The following is a 17,224-nucleotide window of genomic DNA, read 5'->3' as shown; positions in this document are numbered from 1 at the left end:
CCAGGGGTTGACAGCAAGCTTCCTCATTTATTTCTCTGCTTTCTAAATTACTTTTGAGGCTGGATCTCTCCCTGAACCTGGAGCTCACCATTTCGGGCTGGTCCTATCTTCCCCCTTCTCTTCAGTGCTGGGGTCATGGGTTCACACTGCCTGGCTTTTATGTGCTGGGGATTTGAACTCGCGTCTTCATGTTGGCACACCAGGCACTCTATTTTCCTTCTTTTAGTCTTGCAAAGTTTCTCTCTCTCCCCCCACCAATCAAAACTATGGCTTCAGAGGTGAGAGATGTATGTGGAGATGTTCTAAACACAGCGATTATCTGTCAACATGGTGACATGCTCACACATCTGTGAAACGTTGCCTTGCCCTTTACTGTAAAGATGGTGTGGCTCAGCCTAGGGGTGCATAAGCAGTTGCTGGATCCAGTCTGACAGCTAGTATAGAAACCCAGTTTAGGACTCAAGTCAGGAAGTAACTCGGCCTCCAACAGACTTATGCTTAACACTTGGCATCTTTTTATTGGAAACTTACAAGTCAGCCAAGTATGTCTTTTATGCTATGGTAACATATTACTAGTTTGATGTGCTGAACCTCAAATATTGCACATAGAGATCACACAAATCCATTTCTTTGTGATATATAAATCATAGAAAAAGCATGGACTCAGAAAAAAAATTCAGGCTGTACATAATTACTGAATTTAAGTGATGGTGCCATTTGGAAACTTAATTTGTTCACTTCAAGCTACTAAGCTTTTGTTCAGTTTCAAAAGGGAGTAGATACAAGTAAGTATTGAAATAAGGAAATCTAGGGGCTGAAGAGATTTCTCAGTGGTTAAGAGCACTGACTGCTTGTGCAGAGGAACTGAACCTGGGTTATTTAACTGGAGTTATGGAGGGTTAGGGAAGCACCTACATGTTAGCTCACTCAGCCTCTGTAACTCCACTTCAGGGGATCTGATGCCCTCTGCTTACTTCCATGGGCATTGTACACACAATGTATAATACATACATGCACACAAGACACTCATACATATAAAATAAAAAGAAATAAACCTTTAAAAAAAGTCTAAAATAAGGTAGTTCTAATGCTAAAGATCCAAATAGAGATTTTCATTAAATAACTTATTTAGATTTTGACCTGCTGGTTCACAGGACTTCTGGTCTTCTGCAAGTTGGTATCCCTCAGTGCAGGAACAAATTACCTTGTTATCAGCACCATTTTTACAAAACTGCTTGCACTTGCCATTTTTAATGTTACATGTTGCATCTAAAAGAAAAGAAAAGAAAAGAAAAAAAACCTAATGGCTTATCTGATAAACATTTCAAAAAATATGCAGAACTACTGGCTCATGTGTGGGTTAAACATAAGTTGAAACAACCTGGGAGCATTGAGTTAAGAGTAGAAAATGAGGTAAAATAGCATTCTCAGTAATTCATGAAGATGGTGTTGGCAACATTTTGATTTTATGTATAACCAAATAATTGGATATTGTACTTTGACTAAATCATGAGCTACAACTAGAAACCTATTGATTTAAGCATAATACAAATTCAGGAAAGTCAATAAAACTTTTGTGTCATGTTTTGCAAAGTAAATGCACCTGTTCAAATGCTGCACAGGTTAATAAATAGGACATTACAACCCCCACAAGTCCTGTAATGTTCCCCCCCAATCATTCTACCCTTCCTCCTTTACAGAAGTTATCACTACATGGGCTTCAAACAGAGTAAATAGCTTTGGTAGTTCATGAACTTTATGTAAACAGCATAGATAGTCTTCTCTTTTAGCAATGTATTTATGAGATTCATCTATATGCTTTTGTATAGCAGTAGTTCATTTACATTGCTGTGTAGTAGTCCATTGTGTTAATACAATTTTCATCCATCTATTCTATTATTTGTTAAAATACTGATGTGCATGTGTGTGTGTGTAGGTATCCACAGAAACCAGAGTGTGTTTAGAATACTTGTACATCTTTCTTTTATTACTAAACACTTAATTTTCACTCCATCCCAAAACTTATTTTCTATTTATTCTGGCATAAATACAATTGGTATTTGCATATTGCCTCCATATCCAGCATCCTTTCTGTATGTTTATTTATTTTAACTGTTTAACATTCATATGATAAATAGTTCATAGTGTTTACTGATAGTCCAGTAAATCAGGAGAGGAAAAAAAAAACTGTTATCAAGAGAAGGGAATAAAAGAACCAACCTGAGATTTCATTTTTGCTGCCAATAACCCACAAAGTACATGATAAAAAAAGATGGCATCTGCTCTTTTGCATTTATTTAGTTTCTAGGACCTTTCCCCTCATGAGTGTCGATAACATTTCTGGCTCTTTTCTTGTTCCTAGCTATCATATTGTTGCTACAAAGCAATACTGAAGTGTTCAGCCAAATCAAATATCGTGTGTAGAAAACGTTCCATCAATATTGAGATTGTGATAAGTTAACAGAGGCAGGTGGTGAGAACAAACTTGTAGTGTCCAGGGCATGTGTGACGGGAATGAGTAAACTTGGTGGGATTTCTCTATTCTGCTTCTGTGTCCTTGGTTAAGCAACCAGACCTTTCAATCATTTTCTTATTTGCCATTGCCCTTTCTGGCCCAGCATGTTGCTGCTACTCTTGATCCCTGGCTTGGGTGGTTCATGTGGTGGGATGTATTGTTGTAGAATCAGCAGCCTTTTCCCTGCAGCCAAAGGCTCGGGATTCTAGAAATAGAATTATAGCACAAGAAATTCCAGGGGAAAGGTCAATAGAGCAGGACCTGAGAAACAGAACAAAACTCATTAATCAGTTGTTGAGCACTTAGATGTCAAACACTAGGTTGGGAATGGGTTTTCCTTGGTCCTGACAGCACCAGGTTGCCCATCACAGCCTTAACAAAATTTTTTTCTGTTTAACAGGTTTGCCAGAAAACATGATGTTATTCAGCTAAATGAAATATTTTCCCATTCCAAAAATACACAATAAATGAGATAGTTGTGTCTGGGGTGTCCTGCAAAAATTAAAACAAAACCAAAAACAAACAAAACCCCAAACCATAAAACAACCTCAGAGAATATTCTTTTGTAATTTTTTCTTCCCACTCTGTTTTTCTGTTGGGAAATGTTTCTTGCATTCTTTAGGAGGAAAAGATGACTAGATTCTTGCAGACCTTGATCTACCTGGTGATAGATACTTGGATTTCTTCTGCAGCAGAAGAAATCCGGAGATCTTTATTCTAGCCAAAGGCAGACAGTAGCCAATTAATTCTTGTTTTTTTCTAACTAGAAAGCATGCCCCAAATGTTTGCTTCTCATTCCCCTGACTAGGAGCTCTGATGAACAGGGGAAAAGAAAGCAAAAGATCACAATAGTGGAAATCTTTGCTTTTCCTACACAAGGTGAGGCATGGGCCCACACACCTATACATTGTGCCGCCTAGTGACTTTTCAGATTCTTGCTCAGTTCAGCTTGAGGCAAGAAGCTTAAATGGGAGTTTGTACATGCTTTGTTGTTGCTCTCCTCTAGTGTCTGAGATAAAGAGCATTCTGACAGAATTCCATTTTGTTTCTGAACCAGCTGAGCTGAAAAGATTTTTTAAAAAACCCTTTATCAAATTGGTTGGATCTGATCAATATACCCCAGAGGCTAAGTGTGGTGGTGGCTGCAATACAGCTACAGAGCCCTGACCAAACACAAATGTGGGAACCAAGGAGCATTGAGATGTTGCCATTTGTAGATTTAGCACTTTTTCTCTATGGACTGTAACCTCCCACATATTGTTAGAGCATTTCTGAGCTTATGTTCACATTCCTCGAGGCTGTTCTCTTCCTCCTTTTAAAGTGTCTGTCTTTTAAAACAAGATAGAGAACCGGAGAGCTGGCTCATTGCTCACAGCCACTTTTAACTCCAGTTCCAGAGGATCCCATGCCACCTTCTGGCGTCTTTGGGCATTGCATGCACATGGTACCCAGATATACATGCAGAAAAAAAATCCTTAAACATAAAATAAAAATAAATAAATCAAACTAGAGAGACATGATTTTAAACTTTAAAATTATTTCACTACTATATTTTTATATCTATGGGTAAGTTTTATCTGCATGTAAGTTTGTGTACAATGTGCATATCTGGTGCCTGCAGATGCCAAAAAAGAGCTTTGTATCTTCTGGAACTGGAGTTACAGAGAGTTGTGAGCTACCATGTAGGCTCTGGGAACTGAACCCAGTTCCTTTGGAAGAGCAGCCAATGCTCTTAACTGTTGAACCATCTTTCCATCCCAACCTTTATGTTTGCAATGATCATCTACTACACTGTGGCCTTCAATTATAACAGACTGAGTTATCCATTCCCTACACTCCAATAGTTTCATCATTTGAGCCAATAATGAGTAACTACTCAAAGTATTCCTGTATATATCTGGAATATGAGGACTAAATTTCACTAAGTAAGTCTGAATTTGAAATGATGATCTTTCAGAACAAATGGCACTTTAGAGATGTTGAGAATTAACACACCCACAGGAGTAGAACTCAAACAGTGGCTTATTGCTACACCAGGGACCCTAAACAAATGGAAGTCCAGCCCGAGTATATTAGTTCACCCACTTGCATTCGTTCTTTCTTTTGAAATTCCTTTGTCCTTTCAACTTTTCTTTTTATTTTGAGATCTTTCAGATTTCAAAGGAAGATGATCAATGAACTTCCCCTTGGTACTGAACAATATGACAGGGACTTTCATCCCCTTTCTCAATAGGGCAAGTGCAGCTGCTGCCTTTCATTTCATTTTATGCCTTGTTCATCTGTCAGAGAGGTGGCTATACTGCCTTAATAGTGTCCTGATACTTTTCTACTCTTTATCCTTAGCCATGTAGCCTGTGGTGTTAAATTCTTTCCTTTGGATTGCACCTCTATTCTCTTAGAATTTCAGAGTGCAAAATCTTTTCTTGGTACCATATGCTTCTCTCAGTCACAATGTCAGCAATACTGCATCCAGAGGCAGTAATCAAGTAGGAGAAGGACTTCAGGGTTTACTGTGCAAATCAAAAAAATCCCCCCAAAAAAGAAATATTCTAGGCTATGATAAGAAAAAAAAACACCAAAATCTTACATTTGCAAATTACTTTTTTTCCTTTGTTACTCTTTGATATATTCAATACTGTTGATTGAGGAACAATCTCTGATCTTTATAACAAATTTAACTTATAAAATGCTTTGTTCATCTGGAAGAGTTCCTATTACATGGGAGCCTGTCTTTCCCAGGTCTGTAGATTATTCACTGCCTCTGCCTAGATTGACAGCAACTCAGTCACAAGTTCAAACCATTTTATGGGTGCAGTTTTCTCAGAGTTTTGTGTACAGTTCAGCTGAAGTTCACTTCCTTGCTCAACCATTTATACCTCTTATGTTTGTGCTGCAGTCCTTTAATGTTCATAAAATGGGAATAATAATGGTGCTGAGCACATATGACTGTATTAAGGATTAATAAGTAAAGGGAATGGGACATTACCACTCAATATTAGCTTGAATTCATACCTTGGAAACTGACTACAGAGAAAGTGAATGTTTATAAGCTTTGAAGTGTGTTTTAAGATAAATGTATGGTATATAACTATTTCAATTTCCTGTTTCATCTGGTTTAAAAAGGAAACCTTGAACCATGAATAATAAAAAAGTTACTTACCTAATTCACAGTTCCTTCCTTCAAATCCAACTTGGCACCAACATTCATAGGAATTAATATCATCCTTGCATTTTCCACCATTTAAACAAGGATTTGACTCACACTGATCTCCATCTTTAAGACAGATTAAGAAATTGAATTATCATATAAACTGAGTAGACATATGAGGCTAGGATTCTGATTTTTAGGGTCAAGGAAGAACTACTGAGCTGTGAGCTAACTGCAGGTGGGCAAGCGATGTCCCTGTTCTTCCGAGTTTCTAGAAGCCACTGCAGCAAAGGCCAATGCCATCCTGGAAACTGCACAGAGGGAGGAATACAATCCGAGGGAACAGGGAAGATGCATGTGTATGGAAATCACTATATCAGCAGACAACAAAAGGGATTGTCCAGGTTTCTTCATGGAATGGGAACAGGTTAACCATAAATCAAATCAAATTGAACCACTTCAACAAATACTATCCATGTTTCATACAAGGCCATTTTATTGTAAGTATTGCAGAGCAAGCCGTGTTAGACAATAAAGGTGTTTCCACTCAAGGAACTGGCAGCCCAGGCACAGGGCAAATGTATCCACTTACCTATCATATGAAGCAAGGGTCTGTGACAACAGGGAAGGTGCCAGGAGCTTAAAGATGGTTTTCTGCCTATCACTTAGCTTCCAAGTTAGCAACAATGTTCAGTGCACCATCAGCAACTTAAAAGTACTATTGGATGTGCTTTATGAATAGATTTGCTGTTTCCACTCTGTTTTCTGAAGTTTCTACATTTACAGTCTTTGAAGACACTGATAGTAAAACAAACAAACAAACAAACAAACATAAAAACAGGAAGAAGGAATAGGCAAGAGGGGAAGGGTTAGGAACAGAAGGGAACTTTTAAGTCTTCTTTCTTAGTGTTTGGCCTCCATTCATACTACTAAGAAAGCTTCAGGGGGATAGGCTGAATCCAACCAGAAGGAGAGAGCTATGTATTTTGAGCTATAGAAAACTTGCTAACTAGGTCTGTAGGACTCCACATATGAGAAAGAAAACCACGAGATAAAATGGTTTCAAAGAGCAAAGAGAGAAAAAAGGGAGGAATCAAAGAAAAATTTCTAGTTACTAGTCATACTTTATATGTAGCCAAACTCCTTGATATATACTGTGTAGAGTCCCATGTTCTTTCCCTACTGTCTGATAGAAGCACGTGTCTAGGTTCTGTTGACTAAGGGACTAGAATCCTTTTTCAGAAATAAACTCTCTGGAAAATTGGATTGCTGTAAAAATTAGACCTTGCCCTCTCTGCCCCTTGATCCAATGTGCTTTTGCACAGATACTGCAATTTGTTCCAATTCTATGAAAACAAAATACATTATCTCTGGTTTATTATTATTGATGTTCAGAACTGGTCTAAAAATGAGCTACATTTGCACTTTATATTATAGACCAATGAATCTGAATTATTTAGGGTGTTTCAGTGAAAGGGTCTGGGCTTGCAGCCAGCTGCACAGGAAACTCATTTGCTGAGACATATCTTCAAAATGAGTGTCATTTTATTTTGCATTTAGTCCTCCTTTGGGTTCCTATCTCTGTGTACCATAGGCCAGGAGAAGGCCATAGTTAGTGGGGGTCAAAGACAGCAGGAGACAAGACAAGACAAGTGAGATTCTCCTTTAATACTGCTGCCTTCTGGATCTGGAAAGGTTGCTCAGTGGTCAAGAGCACTTGCTGCTCCTGCAGAGGATCTGGGTTCAGTTCCCACCACACACATGGTTGTTTATGTCAGTTCATAACTCCAGTTCCAGGGGATCTGATGTCCCCATTCTTGCCTCCATGGTTACCAGTCACACATGTGCTGCACAGACACACATACAAACAAAATACTTATATATATATAAGTATTTATATATATAAATACTTATATATATATAAAAAACGAAAAGAAATAAGCCCTTAACAACAACAACAACAACAACAGACTATTAAGTTCCTATTGGATGAAAAATAACATTCAGATTTCAAGGTCATAGTGAAAGAAGGGGGTTGGTAAGAGAACTTGGTTTCTCTTCCAGGTCTTGCGATTCCCTTATCCCCTCTACACCTGTTTCCTTCTTTGTGAGACAGAATTCATAATGCTTCACACATGGGAATGTATGAAGGTTAAATGTGATAGGCATTCTATAGACTGCTTCTGTGAACTGTACTCTACAAGGTGCCTGACAGATGCTGGTTTAGTCAGGCTCCTTGTATGATGAAGTCATACTAGAGAATGACACAGCACTAAGGAGCCTGGGCCCAGGCTATTTCTGAGTAGTACAGGCTAATTTTATAGTAGGTAGGAATCTTAACTCACGTGAAAACAAGCATGGGCTTTGTTCCTTTTCTGTTCTTGTTTGTGTTGTTTATGTTTTGGTAGTGAAAACATCAGTGACAGAAGTATGCCCTTAATGTTTCATGGGTATTTGTAATCAAGGTATAGCAAAGATTGAACTTAGCTCACCTAGAAAGCCATTGTCCAACTTCAAAGTATGCTGCTGGGGCTGGGGCTTGGGCAGGGCCTGGGGCTGGTGTGTATGATGGATGGGCAGTGTGAAGGAATCATGAGAGTTCAAGTGTAGCTAGAGTGAGTGTTGATATGAGTGTTGTTTCTTTGGTGTGTGTGTGTGTGTGTGTGTGTGTGTGTGTGTGTGTGTGTGTGTGTGTGTGTGTAGAAGTCAATCCTGGGTGTTTTTCTTCACTCACTCATGACATTGTTTCTGAGACAGTCTTTCACTGAACTTGGAGAATATTGATTAGGCTAAGCTGGCTAGCCAGAAAGCCCTAGAGATCATTGTCTCCACATTCTCAGTGCAGGGATTATAGGCAAGCACCACCCAAACCTAGCTTTTATTTTGTATCATTTATTCTATTTTTATTATTTTTGTATTTTACCATTTTTACTACATTTTAATTAGAATATAGTCCCAACATTTCCCTTTCCTCTGTATCCTCTAGCCCTTCCCCAAACCCATCTCTTCAACTCTCTCCATGCTCCCCACTCTAAAATTGATAATCTCTTTGTCTTTCATTATTATTGTTAAATACACACACACACACACACACACACACACACACACACACACACACACACACATATATATATATATATATATATCCATGCAAAAATACTTAATTACAACCCACTAGGCCCCTTTTTGTTCTTTGTATGTATATGGTTTCAGGGTTATTGAAGTCATGGCTCTTAGAAGAGAATCTACTACTGCCACTTTGCTAGACCAGAAGAATCCCTAACTACATTCTAAATCTTATTCTTATACCCACAGGTAAGTGTAGCCACCACATCTCATCAAAGAAGTTTCTATGTATAGCAAATGGAGACTATTACAGAAAACACCACTGGACACAATGCAGAGATCAACACATCATGGGGAGCCCAGTCCCAATGGCTACATTTGTATGATAGTTCTTGGGTGTATGGCTCAGATGGGACAGAAAGATTGTAAGAGCCAGAATACTCCAAAGTCTGCTGTGAAATAGTCTTTCCTAGAAATGGCTGCATTAACAATGGCAATACCAATGGACATGTTAGCGTGGAAGGGGAAAAAGTCTCACTCCTAGGCAAAGACGTATAGGTGACTGCTGAGAGAAGAGAATTACCTCTCCAAGGATTATCCTTATAATGGCTATCTGATACAAAGTGGTCAGTCCTGAAACCACGTACCAAATACACACAAACAACAAAAATGATGGGTGATAAGGATTAAACTCAGGTTTTCATCTGTGCTGGCTGAACTTTTTTTTTGTTGTTGTTTGTTTGCTAATGATATAAGCCAGTATCATCTTGGAAGAAAGAACCTCAATTGAGAAAATGCCTTCATCAAATTGTTTGTAGGCTGGTCTGTGGAGCATTTTAATGATTAATGATTGATGTGGGAGGGCCCTGCTCCCAGTGGGTAATGCCACCACTGGGTTGTGTAAAAAACATAGTTGAGAAAGCCACTAAGCAGAATTCCTCCATGGTTCCTTTTATTGCTCTATCTTTAGTTCCTTCCCTGACTTCCCTCAATGTGATAAGTGAAAAGCCAAATAAACCATTTCCTCCTCAAGTGGCTTTTTGGTTATGTGTTTATCAAAGCAATAGAAAGCACTTTACTAACAGAGGTATATCTTCCCCAAACCCCTGGTTTGCATTAGAAAAAAACAAGCCCCAAGCTTCAAAGTTTTAACTCCAGTATAAATAGAGTTTGGATGGAGTTTTAGGGGCAACTTGGGAAGAAATGGGCATGGCAGCATTCATCCTTGAAACTAAGGGAAGACAAAGGTTCCCTCTTTGCTTTCAGACTTCAAATGGAATGTGGAGAAACCAGAGTGAGTTCTGAGGGTATGAGACTGTCTAGTTCCTCCAGAAAAGTAACTGTAGAAAATCCAACTGGACCTCAAGTTAATGGAGCTCAGCGACTAGGTGTCCCAGTTCATTTGTTTCTGTTCATGTGGACAGTCTGAAGGAGGTGAATCTGTGAAACTTCCCTCAAAATCCTAATTCTGGATTTAAATGGTTTCAAATTTGTATTTGCAGGCAAAATTAAAAAATGTATGAAGATACAATGTAAATAATAAAATTGATTGTTGTTAAAGTATTAAATTTTTTTTCCTTTGGGTCAGTTCATTGGGCAGATATTTACTGCAGGCCTCCATTGCATACTGCTGTAGGTGGCAGGAACCCATCAACAAGTGAAGTAACTAATTTCTGCCAAAACAAAGCTCACATTCTATTAGGTGGGAAAATGAACAATAAATTGTGAAAAGTGCTACATGTTGAGTATCCTCAATATGAAATTATTGTAGTAATTCCAAATTACTCCAGAATCTAAAACTTTTTGGATACCAACATGATGCCACAAATGGAAAATTCCATGCTGTGAAATAGTTTCACAAACAAAATTATTAAAATTATTGTATGACATTCTCTTCAAGGAACATGTTTAAAGAATATATTGATATTCTCATAAATATATATTATAAACAAATCCTGCATTTAGACTTGAGTCCCATGCCAAAGATATTTCATTACACATATGGAAATAATTTAATGCTTGCAAAAAAGCAAATCCATAATCTAAAACACGTTTGTTTGCAAGTATATTAGATAAGGGATACCCAACCTGTAGTTAAAAAAAATAGACCAGGACACAAGTATCTAAAATGGCAGAGCTGCCAGGGAGCAGGTTGAAGTATTAATACCTGGTAAAGGGAGGACTCATTGAGTTGGTGGAATCTGGGCAAAGTCCCTGAGCAAAGTAAGGACGTGAGCCTAGCAGAAGCTGGGGAGAGTCAGCAAACAGGGATAGCCAGATAACTCCTCTAACATGGCGACACTGCTAGGTTGTGCAGGGATCCCCTTTGTGGAATGAGGAGAGGAAGGGGTGGTAAGTCAAGACATGGAGGATTTAACATAGTAAACATTGTCAGTCAGCATCTTTAACTCCACTAATGACAGCAAACTTTCATTCAGCTCTGAGATGCAATTGTTTTTGCTTTCTTTCTGCATTTAAGATTGTTACTGAGACTTTACAATCTCTACTTATATAAAGAAAAAAATCACAATTCTCAAATGTTTCATATAGCAGCTAGGAAATAAAACTAATTGCTTACCAACATACTGCTTCCAAAATTCGGTCTGTAAGAAAAAAGAAGACAACTTCATGATAGTGTTTAAAGTATTTTGATGTGGATTCATTTTCTTTTATAACATTTGTGATGTAATATGTACTGATACTTTAAGATTTCAAATAAAAGTTTATTTCTTTTAAAAAATTGATTTAAAAATAGTTTTCATTTTGTTTTATGTGTATGGGTGTTCTGCCTGCATGCACATATGCACCATGTACATGCAGTACTCACAGAGGCCAGAAGAGGGTGTTGGATCTCCTGGACCTATAGTTAGAGATGTTTGTGAGCTTCCATGTGGATGCTTGGAATTCAACCTGTGTCCTCTGGAATAGAACACTGGGCCATCTCTCTAGTCCCCCATTCCTTTTTTAAATTAAGGTTTCCATCTTTTGCTCTGGGACACATTGCTCTGGTATGATGTGGGTATACTCACAGTTTTTTCAGTGTTTTCAAAAACTTCTCGTGCTTCTTCAAAACTACACCTTTCTTCTATACATTCTCTCTCAAGGTTTCCTCTAACAAACTCTTCCAGTTTCCCTGAATTATATCTTTTTGGACGGATAAGAATTTTGGTGGCATTTTCACGATCAAGAAAAACTGAAATTTAAAAGAACCTTTCTTTAGTTTTAGAGAAAAAAAGAAAACACTCTGAAAATGAAATATGTCTTTTAAGAAAAGGTTTGTTTTTGATATAAGTAATTCTATAGCTAATTTCTCTTTGGGGCATGGAGCCAAAATCTGTGATATTCTCACAGTACCATATAAATATTGAGATTTAGGAATTAAAATTCAATTTTACTTTTCGTAGAGCTCCAATAATAAAAGATCACATTTTTAGCTGTATTTGTATTTAAAAAAACTTTGGATGAAAAAGGAAGTTCTCAAATAAGCAGTTAAGTTTACCCTTTGTCATCGCTTGAAAATAGCTCAGTGTAGGATCCTTGCAAGGTGATCCATCATTACCTTGGCTGGGCTGTTTCAAGGACATAGTCTCCCAGTGACTTTTCAACAAATATCCCGTGAAGAACAAAAGCCTGTTTTGATTTTGTTTTGTATATATATAACATGAAGTTGGAGGTTGGGTGGGTAAATAGATTGGAGGAGTTGAGTGAGGAGGGGAAAGAATATGATAAAAATGTTTTGTATGAAAATATATTAAACAACATCAACAAAATCCCAACTGTAGGCCAGCTACAAATGTGATCTCAGTGCCTCTCATGTGATATCAAGGAACAATCATGCCATAATTGATTTTATCTTCAGGCCCATGATGCCTTTAGTTGGTATATGAATTCCAGTGATGTAAGCATTTCACTGACATTCATGATGTGGTTTCTTTTAGGTATGACTGCCTACTCTATAGGACACTTCTGCTTTTTTGAGGATTGAAGGCTTTGAATTTTCTGCCTTCTTCCCTTTCCTTCTCCTTGCCTCTTCCTCTTTGTATCTATTTCTGTTTCTCTGTCTCTCTCCCTCTACATGTGTATGCATATGTATGTGTATATGTTCACATATGTATATATATGTATATAATGTACATAATCAATAGCAGGAACCTGAAAAACTTCTTGGAGTTACTCCTTTTCTAAATATTGGGGCTGGAGAGATTACTCAGTAGTTAAAAATACTTACTGATCTCACAGAGGATCTGGGTTTAATTCCCACCACATAAATATCACATCACATAAGTAGCCACATCAGGTGGCTCACCACTGCCTGTAACTCCAGTGCTAGGGGATCTGATGTTCTCTGGCCTCCATAGATAGGCACCAGCATGCATGTGGTGCACATAAACTCAATCTCATATGCATACATACAAATACAAATAATAAATAAATAAATCTTAGAGAGAGCATCTATGTAGCTGATAATATTCCAAACTGAACTTTCTAGGGCATTTAGTACTACTTTCTCATTAACCCAAAAGGGGAGAAGAAATGGAACTTAATTTTATTACCTTATTTTGTGGTAGCTATATCATTTACGGAACATTCTAGTCCACTGACATCCTGGCTCTCTGAATCCCTTTGGGAATATTTCCTCAATCCCTGAATTTACTTTAAATATCTTCCTATGATTCTTCCAACTTTCCCAGTTCATTCCACTCCTTGTTAGTGCTTTGCTTGCCAGGCAGTCTCAAGGCGAGGCAGGTGTGTGTACCACCAAGTTGCCTATGGGTACCTTTGTGTATTTATATCTCAGTTCCCACAGCAATTCATTTGCTTGACTCAAGTCACTCCTATAGAACATCTATGATGGTACTGATTTAGAGTGTGGAGGAATGAAAAAGCAAGTTTGTAATCAGATTGGACAGGATTTGAATCATGTATCTGACTCTTTTTGACTGTGTGAACATAGCAAGTCATACAATATCTGGATCTTAACTTTCCCAAGTGTAAAATGGGTGTAGCAGCAGTGTAAGGATGTGTACCTCATCATCATGTTGACAGGATCTCTGAGATAAATTACAAGCCAGCATATTCTGGTTACTCACTTTTCCCCCAAGCTTCTCATGCTATCTGCTTTTCTTTGCCTCTGAGCTTTCTCCCTTCTCCAGCTCTTCTATGCGCTTTGTAGTGCCTTTACTTCCTTCCTGCCCTCTGTGCAAGGAAATTACCATTGTCATTATTGGTAGTAATCTTGGAAAGCATCATTTTGACTTCATGTATTTCCTGATTGCTCCTTGTCACACAGTAGAGGATCAGCCTGGATTTAGAGTCAGAAGTCTGCCTACAGAGTCTGTGCTATGTTGGTATCATCACACTATACTTAACCCTTCATACACTCTATATATGTCTCCTAAACCTTTCATATACATGTGGCTATTGAATCACTTCAGCTCTATTTCATTATTATCACTTCAATTGTCCATCTTCTCTCTATGGCTACTGTCCAGGTCCTGAACATTTGTTTCCTTTGGATGGTTACAAGAGACTTAAGGTTGGACTGGCTAGCCTGGAGCCTCATTAGTTACATAGAGTGTTACCAGACTGAGCACTAGAACATAGTGAAGGGTGTGATTTTTACACTTACACTTGTTACACCTCCACATTGCTCTCTACTGTTCAATCTCCTTAGCTTAAGACCGTCTAAAAAATTATTAGATGATCTGGCCCACCCCATTTTTTTGCCTCATTTCTAACAGCCAATATTCAAACCAGACAGAGCATCTGGAATACTTACATTATTGTGGATGTGGCTCTTTCTGTGTGAGGGTTACTATCTACATAAAATGCTCATATTAGTGATTATTTTTATTGCTCTCTCTATACATATGATTATATAAATGATATACACACATGTGTGTAGGGTGTGTGGATGGGTGGATGTCTGTGTTCTGGCTAGTTTTCATATCAACTTGACACAACTTAGAGTCGCTTTGGAAGAGGGAATCTCTTTTGAAAATATGCCACCATCAAATTGGCCTGTGAGCAAGCCTGTGGTGCACTTTATTGATTGATGATTGATGTGGGAAGGTCAATATCACTGTGGGTTGTGCCACCCCTGTGCTGGCAGTCCTGGGTTGTGTAAGAAAGCAGGCTGAGCAAGCCTTGAGGAGCAAGATAGTCACAGTACCAGGCACCATAACAGTAATGCACTAATATCTGAATGCATAAAAGACAGTTTTGATCTGTATACTTTGTAAAACCAAATTTGTTTCACAGACCGATTTTGATTTCCAATTCTAAATTGGCACCCTAAGGCACTAGTCATGAACATGCAGTGTCTCCTTTTTGAAGCCCATGACAATTTAACAGAAGACAGTGCTACATGAATACTGTCCACCCCAGGGACAATTCCTTGGCTCCCTGACCACAATGACTCTAAAATCTTGTTGCTTTTCTCCTCACTATTGTTTGAGGATCATATATTTAACATCTCTTTAGGATTATTTCCAGTCATTATTGCCCCAGATCTGAAATCTTGATTCTTTTATTATTTTTCCATCATCCAAGGTCTTCTGATGGGCATCAGTCCTCTGACACCCACCATCCCCTTACTACTAATTTATAAGAAAGTGTTTGGATCATTTGTCCTCACATAGGTCAGTCTGGTGCAGTATGTTGAATGACCTGACTTTATGATCCACATAATGAGTTTTCCAACATGTATTTTTCATCTCTTAGTCTGCCCACTTTGCAAGAGCAGTTTAACCTTTCCGTTTTCATGTCATCGCTTCAGGCTTTCAGTCTGATTCCATAGTTGACATCATGTCTGGAGTGGGAACCAGAAGACCAGCCTGTTTTCTGGGGATGTTCAGGGTTGGCACCCCTGATCCTGGCACTGTCAGCTGCTAGAGATGATTTTAGTAGGTTGACAAGTAAGTATGATAAATGCATCTTGAGGGAGCAGGCTGTTTGTCTAAATGCAGTAAGTTTTTCTCTGTGTGCCTTTCCCTGGGGAGTAAAGTCAGTGTTGTTGCAAAAAGGAAACCAAACAGAAACCCAATATGTTATACTTTGCATGGACTAAGTTTCTACTCTATCTAGCCATTTTTATACTTGTATTGTCCCTAGAGAGGTCTCTGAGTAAGTACTAGGGTTCTCTAAACAACAGTTCTGAAACATGTGGACTCACAGATGAGCTGATTTAGTCCCATCTGTGTAGAAGCTTTCATGACAGATCACTTAATAAAGAAAGGTTAATCTTCCAATTTTAACTGAGAAATTAAATTGTAAATATATAATTTTATACATTATAACTATGCCTTACCATCTAGTTCTAAAACACTGAAACACATGTAGATTCAAAAGATACTTTTTATGTAAATAAGACCACTGTCGTTTAGATGTTTCCCCTTTTGATTTCAAGGTGGTGAGTCTAACACCACAAACTAACATGTTTTCCTGGTTATTCTACAATTTCTTTGTTAAGACATTTTCCCACTTACATTTTTTAAACTTACATTTTTTAAACACAGAAATTTTAAGAGGAATTACATTGTTAAGTCATAAGAATAACTATCTATTAAATAAAAATGCATCACAAGCACTGTAGCTCCAGGTCTGTTTTAAAATGAAGAAGGTGAAGTTACCCGAGAGCCAGTATTTGCCTGCTGGAATCTAAACTATAGCGTCAAATCATGGAATATTGGTTTAGTTGAAAATTGGTTCTAATTTTTTTTTGTATCTAAAAGAGAAGCATATTCAATGTAGCTTTGAAAAGGAAACAAACCTGCACATTCAGCACTGAGTAGATATCCCAAAAGGAAGACAGTGATGAGGCCCGGTGATTCTGCCATGATGGTGTTCAGGTGCTGCATGACCTTTGTTAGTAGATTGTGCAAGTGTCAGAGCTGATCAATCGTTCCAAAGTACGAGCTGAATTGGATTTACTTCTGGGAAATTCCTGTCCATATCCCTCAGTGGGTCTTTGGGCTATTTCCAGTAGCTTCTTGGGTCAAGTGAAGAGAATGAGCAGGGCTCATCATTAAAGTGCACCTTGGGTTTCACGGGCTTCTGTCACTGGGGCCGAGCTACAGTTGTGCTGGCAGCAAAGTTTATCAGTTGGAACTCATTTTATCTTTGTCAGAGGGCAATACTATAGAGTTTAAAGATAAAAAGGGAATTCCATTATTTGACCCTTTATGTTAAAATATCTTAAAAGTTGTTTATATACTACATTTACAAATTATGAATCTGGAAGATTTGTTATGCACTTCATTGTAATCAAGAATGCACAGTCTTTCTTGTGCCATATGCCAATATAGTGACACATATAGACCCTGTCTCTGAACATGTGTGTATGTACATGTGTATGTATCCAAACCCATGGATATGTAGAAACATACGTGTATAACTATACAATTATCAGTGCAATCCCTATAAAAATTCCAACACAAATCTTCACAAATCTTGATAGGACAATTTTCAGTTTCATATGGAAACACACACACACA

The 17,224-nt window shown here is 38.0% G+C and overlaps 1 protein-coding gene across 2 annotated transcripts in view; it reads right to left on the bottom strand.

The window, feature by feature from the left end:
* F9 (coagulation factor IX) overlaps positions 1–16,588 on the bottom strand; it is a 28,828-nt gene extending 12,240 nt beyond the window's left edge. Inside the window, exons 1-5 of one of the 2 annotated variants that reach the window (XM_052747335.1) lie at positions 16,501–16,588; positions 11,759–11,922; positions 11,308–11,332; positions 5,676–5,789; positions 1,141–1,269 (exon numbers count right to left, since the gene is read on the bottom strand). In XM_052747335.1, the coding sequence (XP_052603295.1) occupies positions 1,141–1,269; positions 5,676–5,789; positions 11,308–11,332; positions 11,759–11,922; positions 16,501–16,588 (520 nt within the window). The remainder of the gene's footprint in view (positions 1–1,140; positions 1,270–5,675; positions 5,790–11,307; positions 11,333–11,758; positions 11,923–16,500) is intronic. The other variant, XM_052747339.1, reaches the window with a different exon arrangement.
* Between the last annotated feature and the right edge of the window lie 636 nt (positions 16,589–17,224).

Source organism: Peromyscus californicus, unplaced genomic scaffold (genome assembly GCF_007827085.1).
Source record: "Peromyscus californicus insignis strain IS unplaced genomic scaffold, ASM782708v3 Scaffold_10__1_contigs__length_136768540, whole genome shotgun sequence".
Taxonomy (NCBI): domain Eukaryota; kingdom Metazoa; phylum Chordata; class Mammalia; order Rodentia; family Cricetidae; genus Peromyscus; species Peromyscus californicus.
Note: the sequence above shows the minus strand (reverse complement) of the source record. Positions and strands in the feature narration are given on the sequence as shown.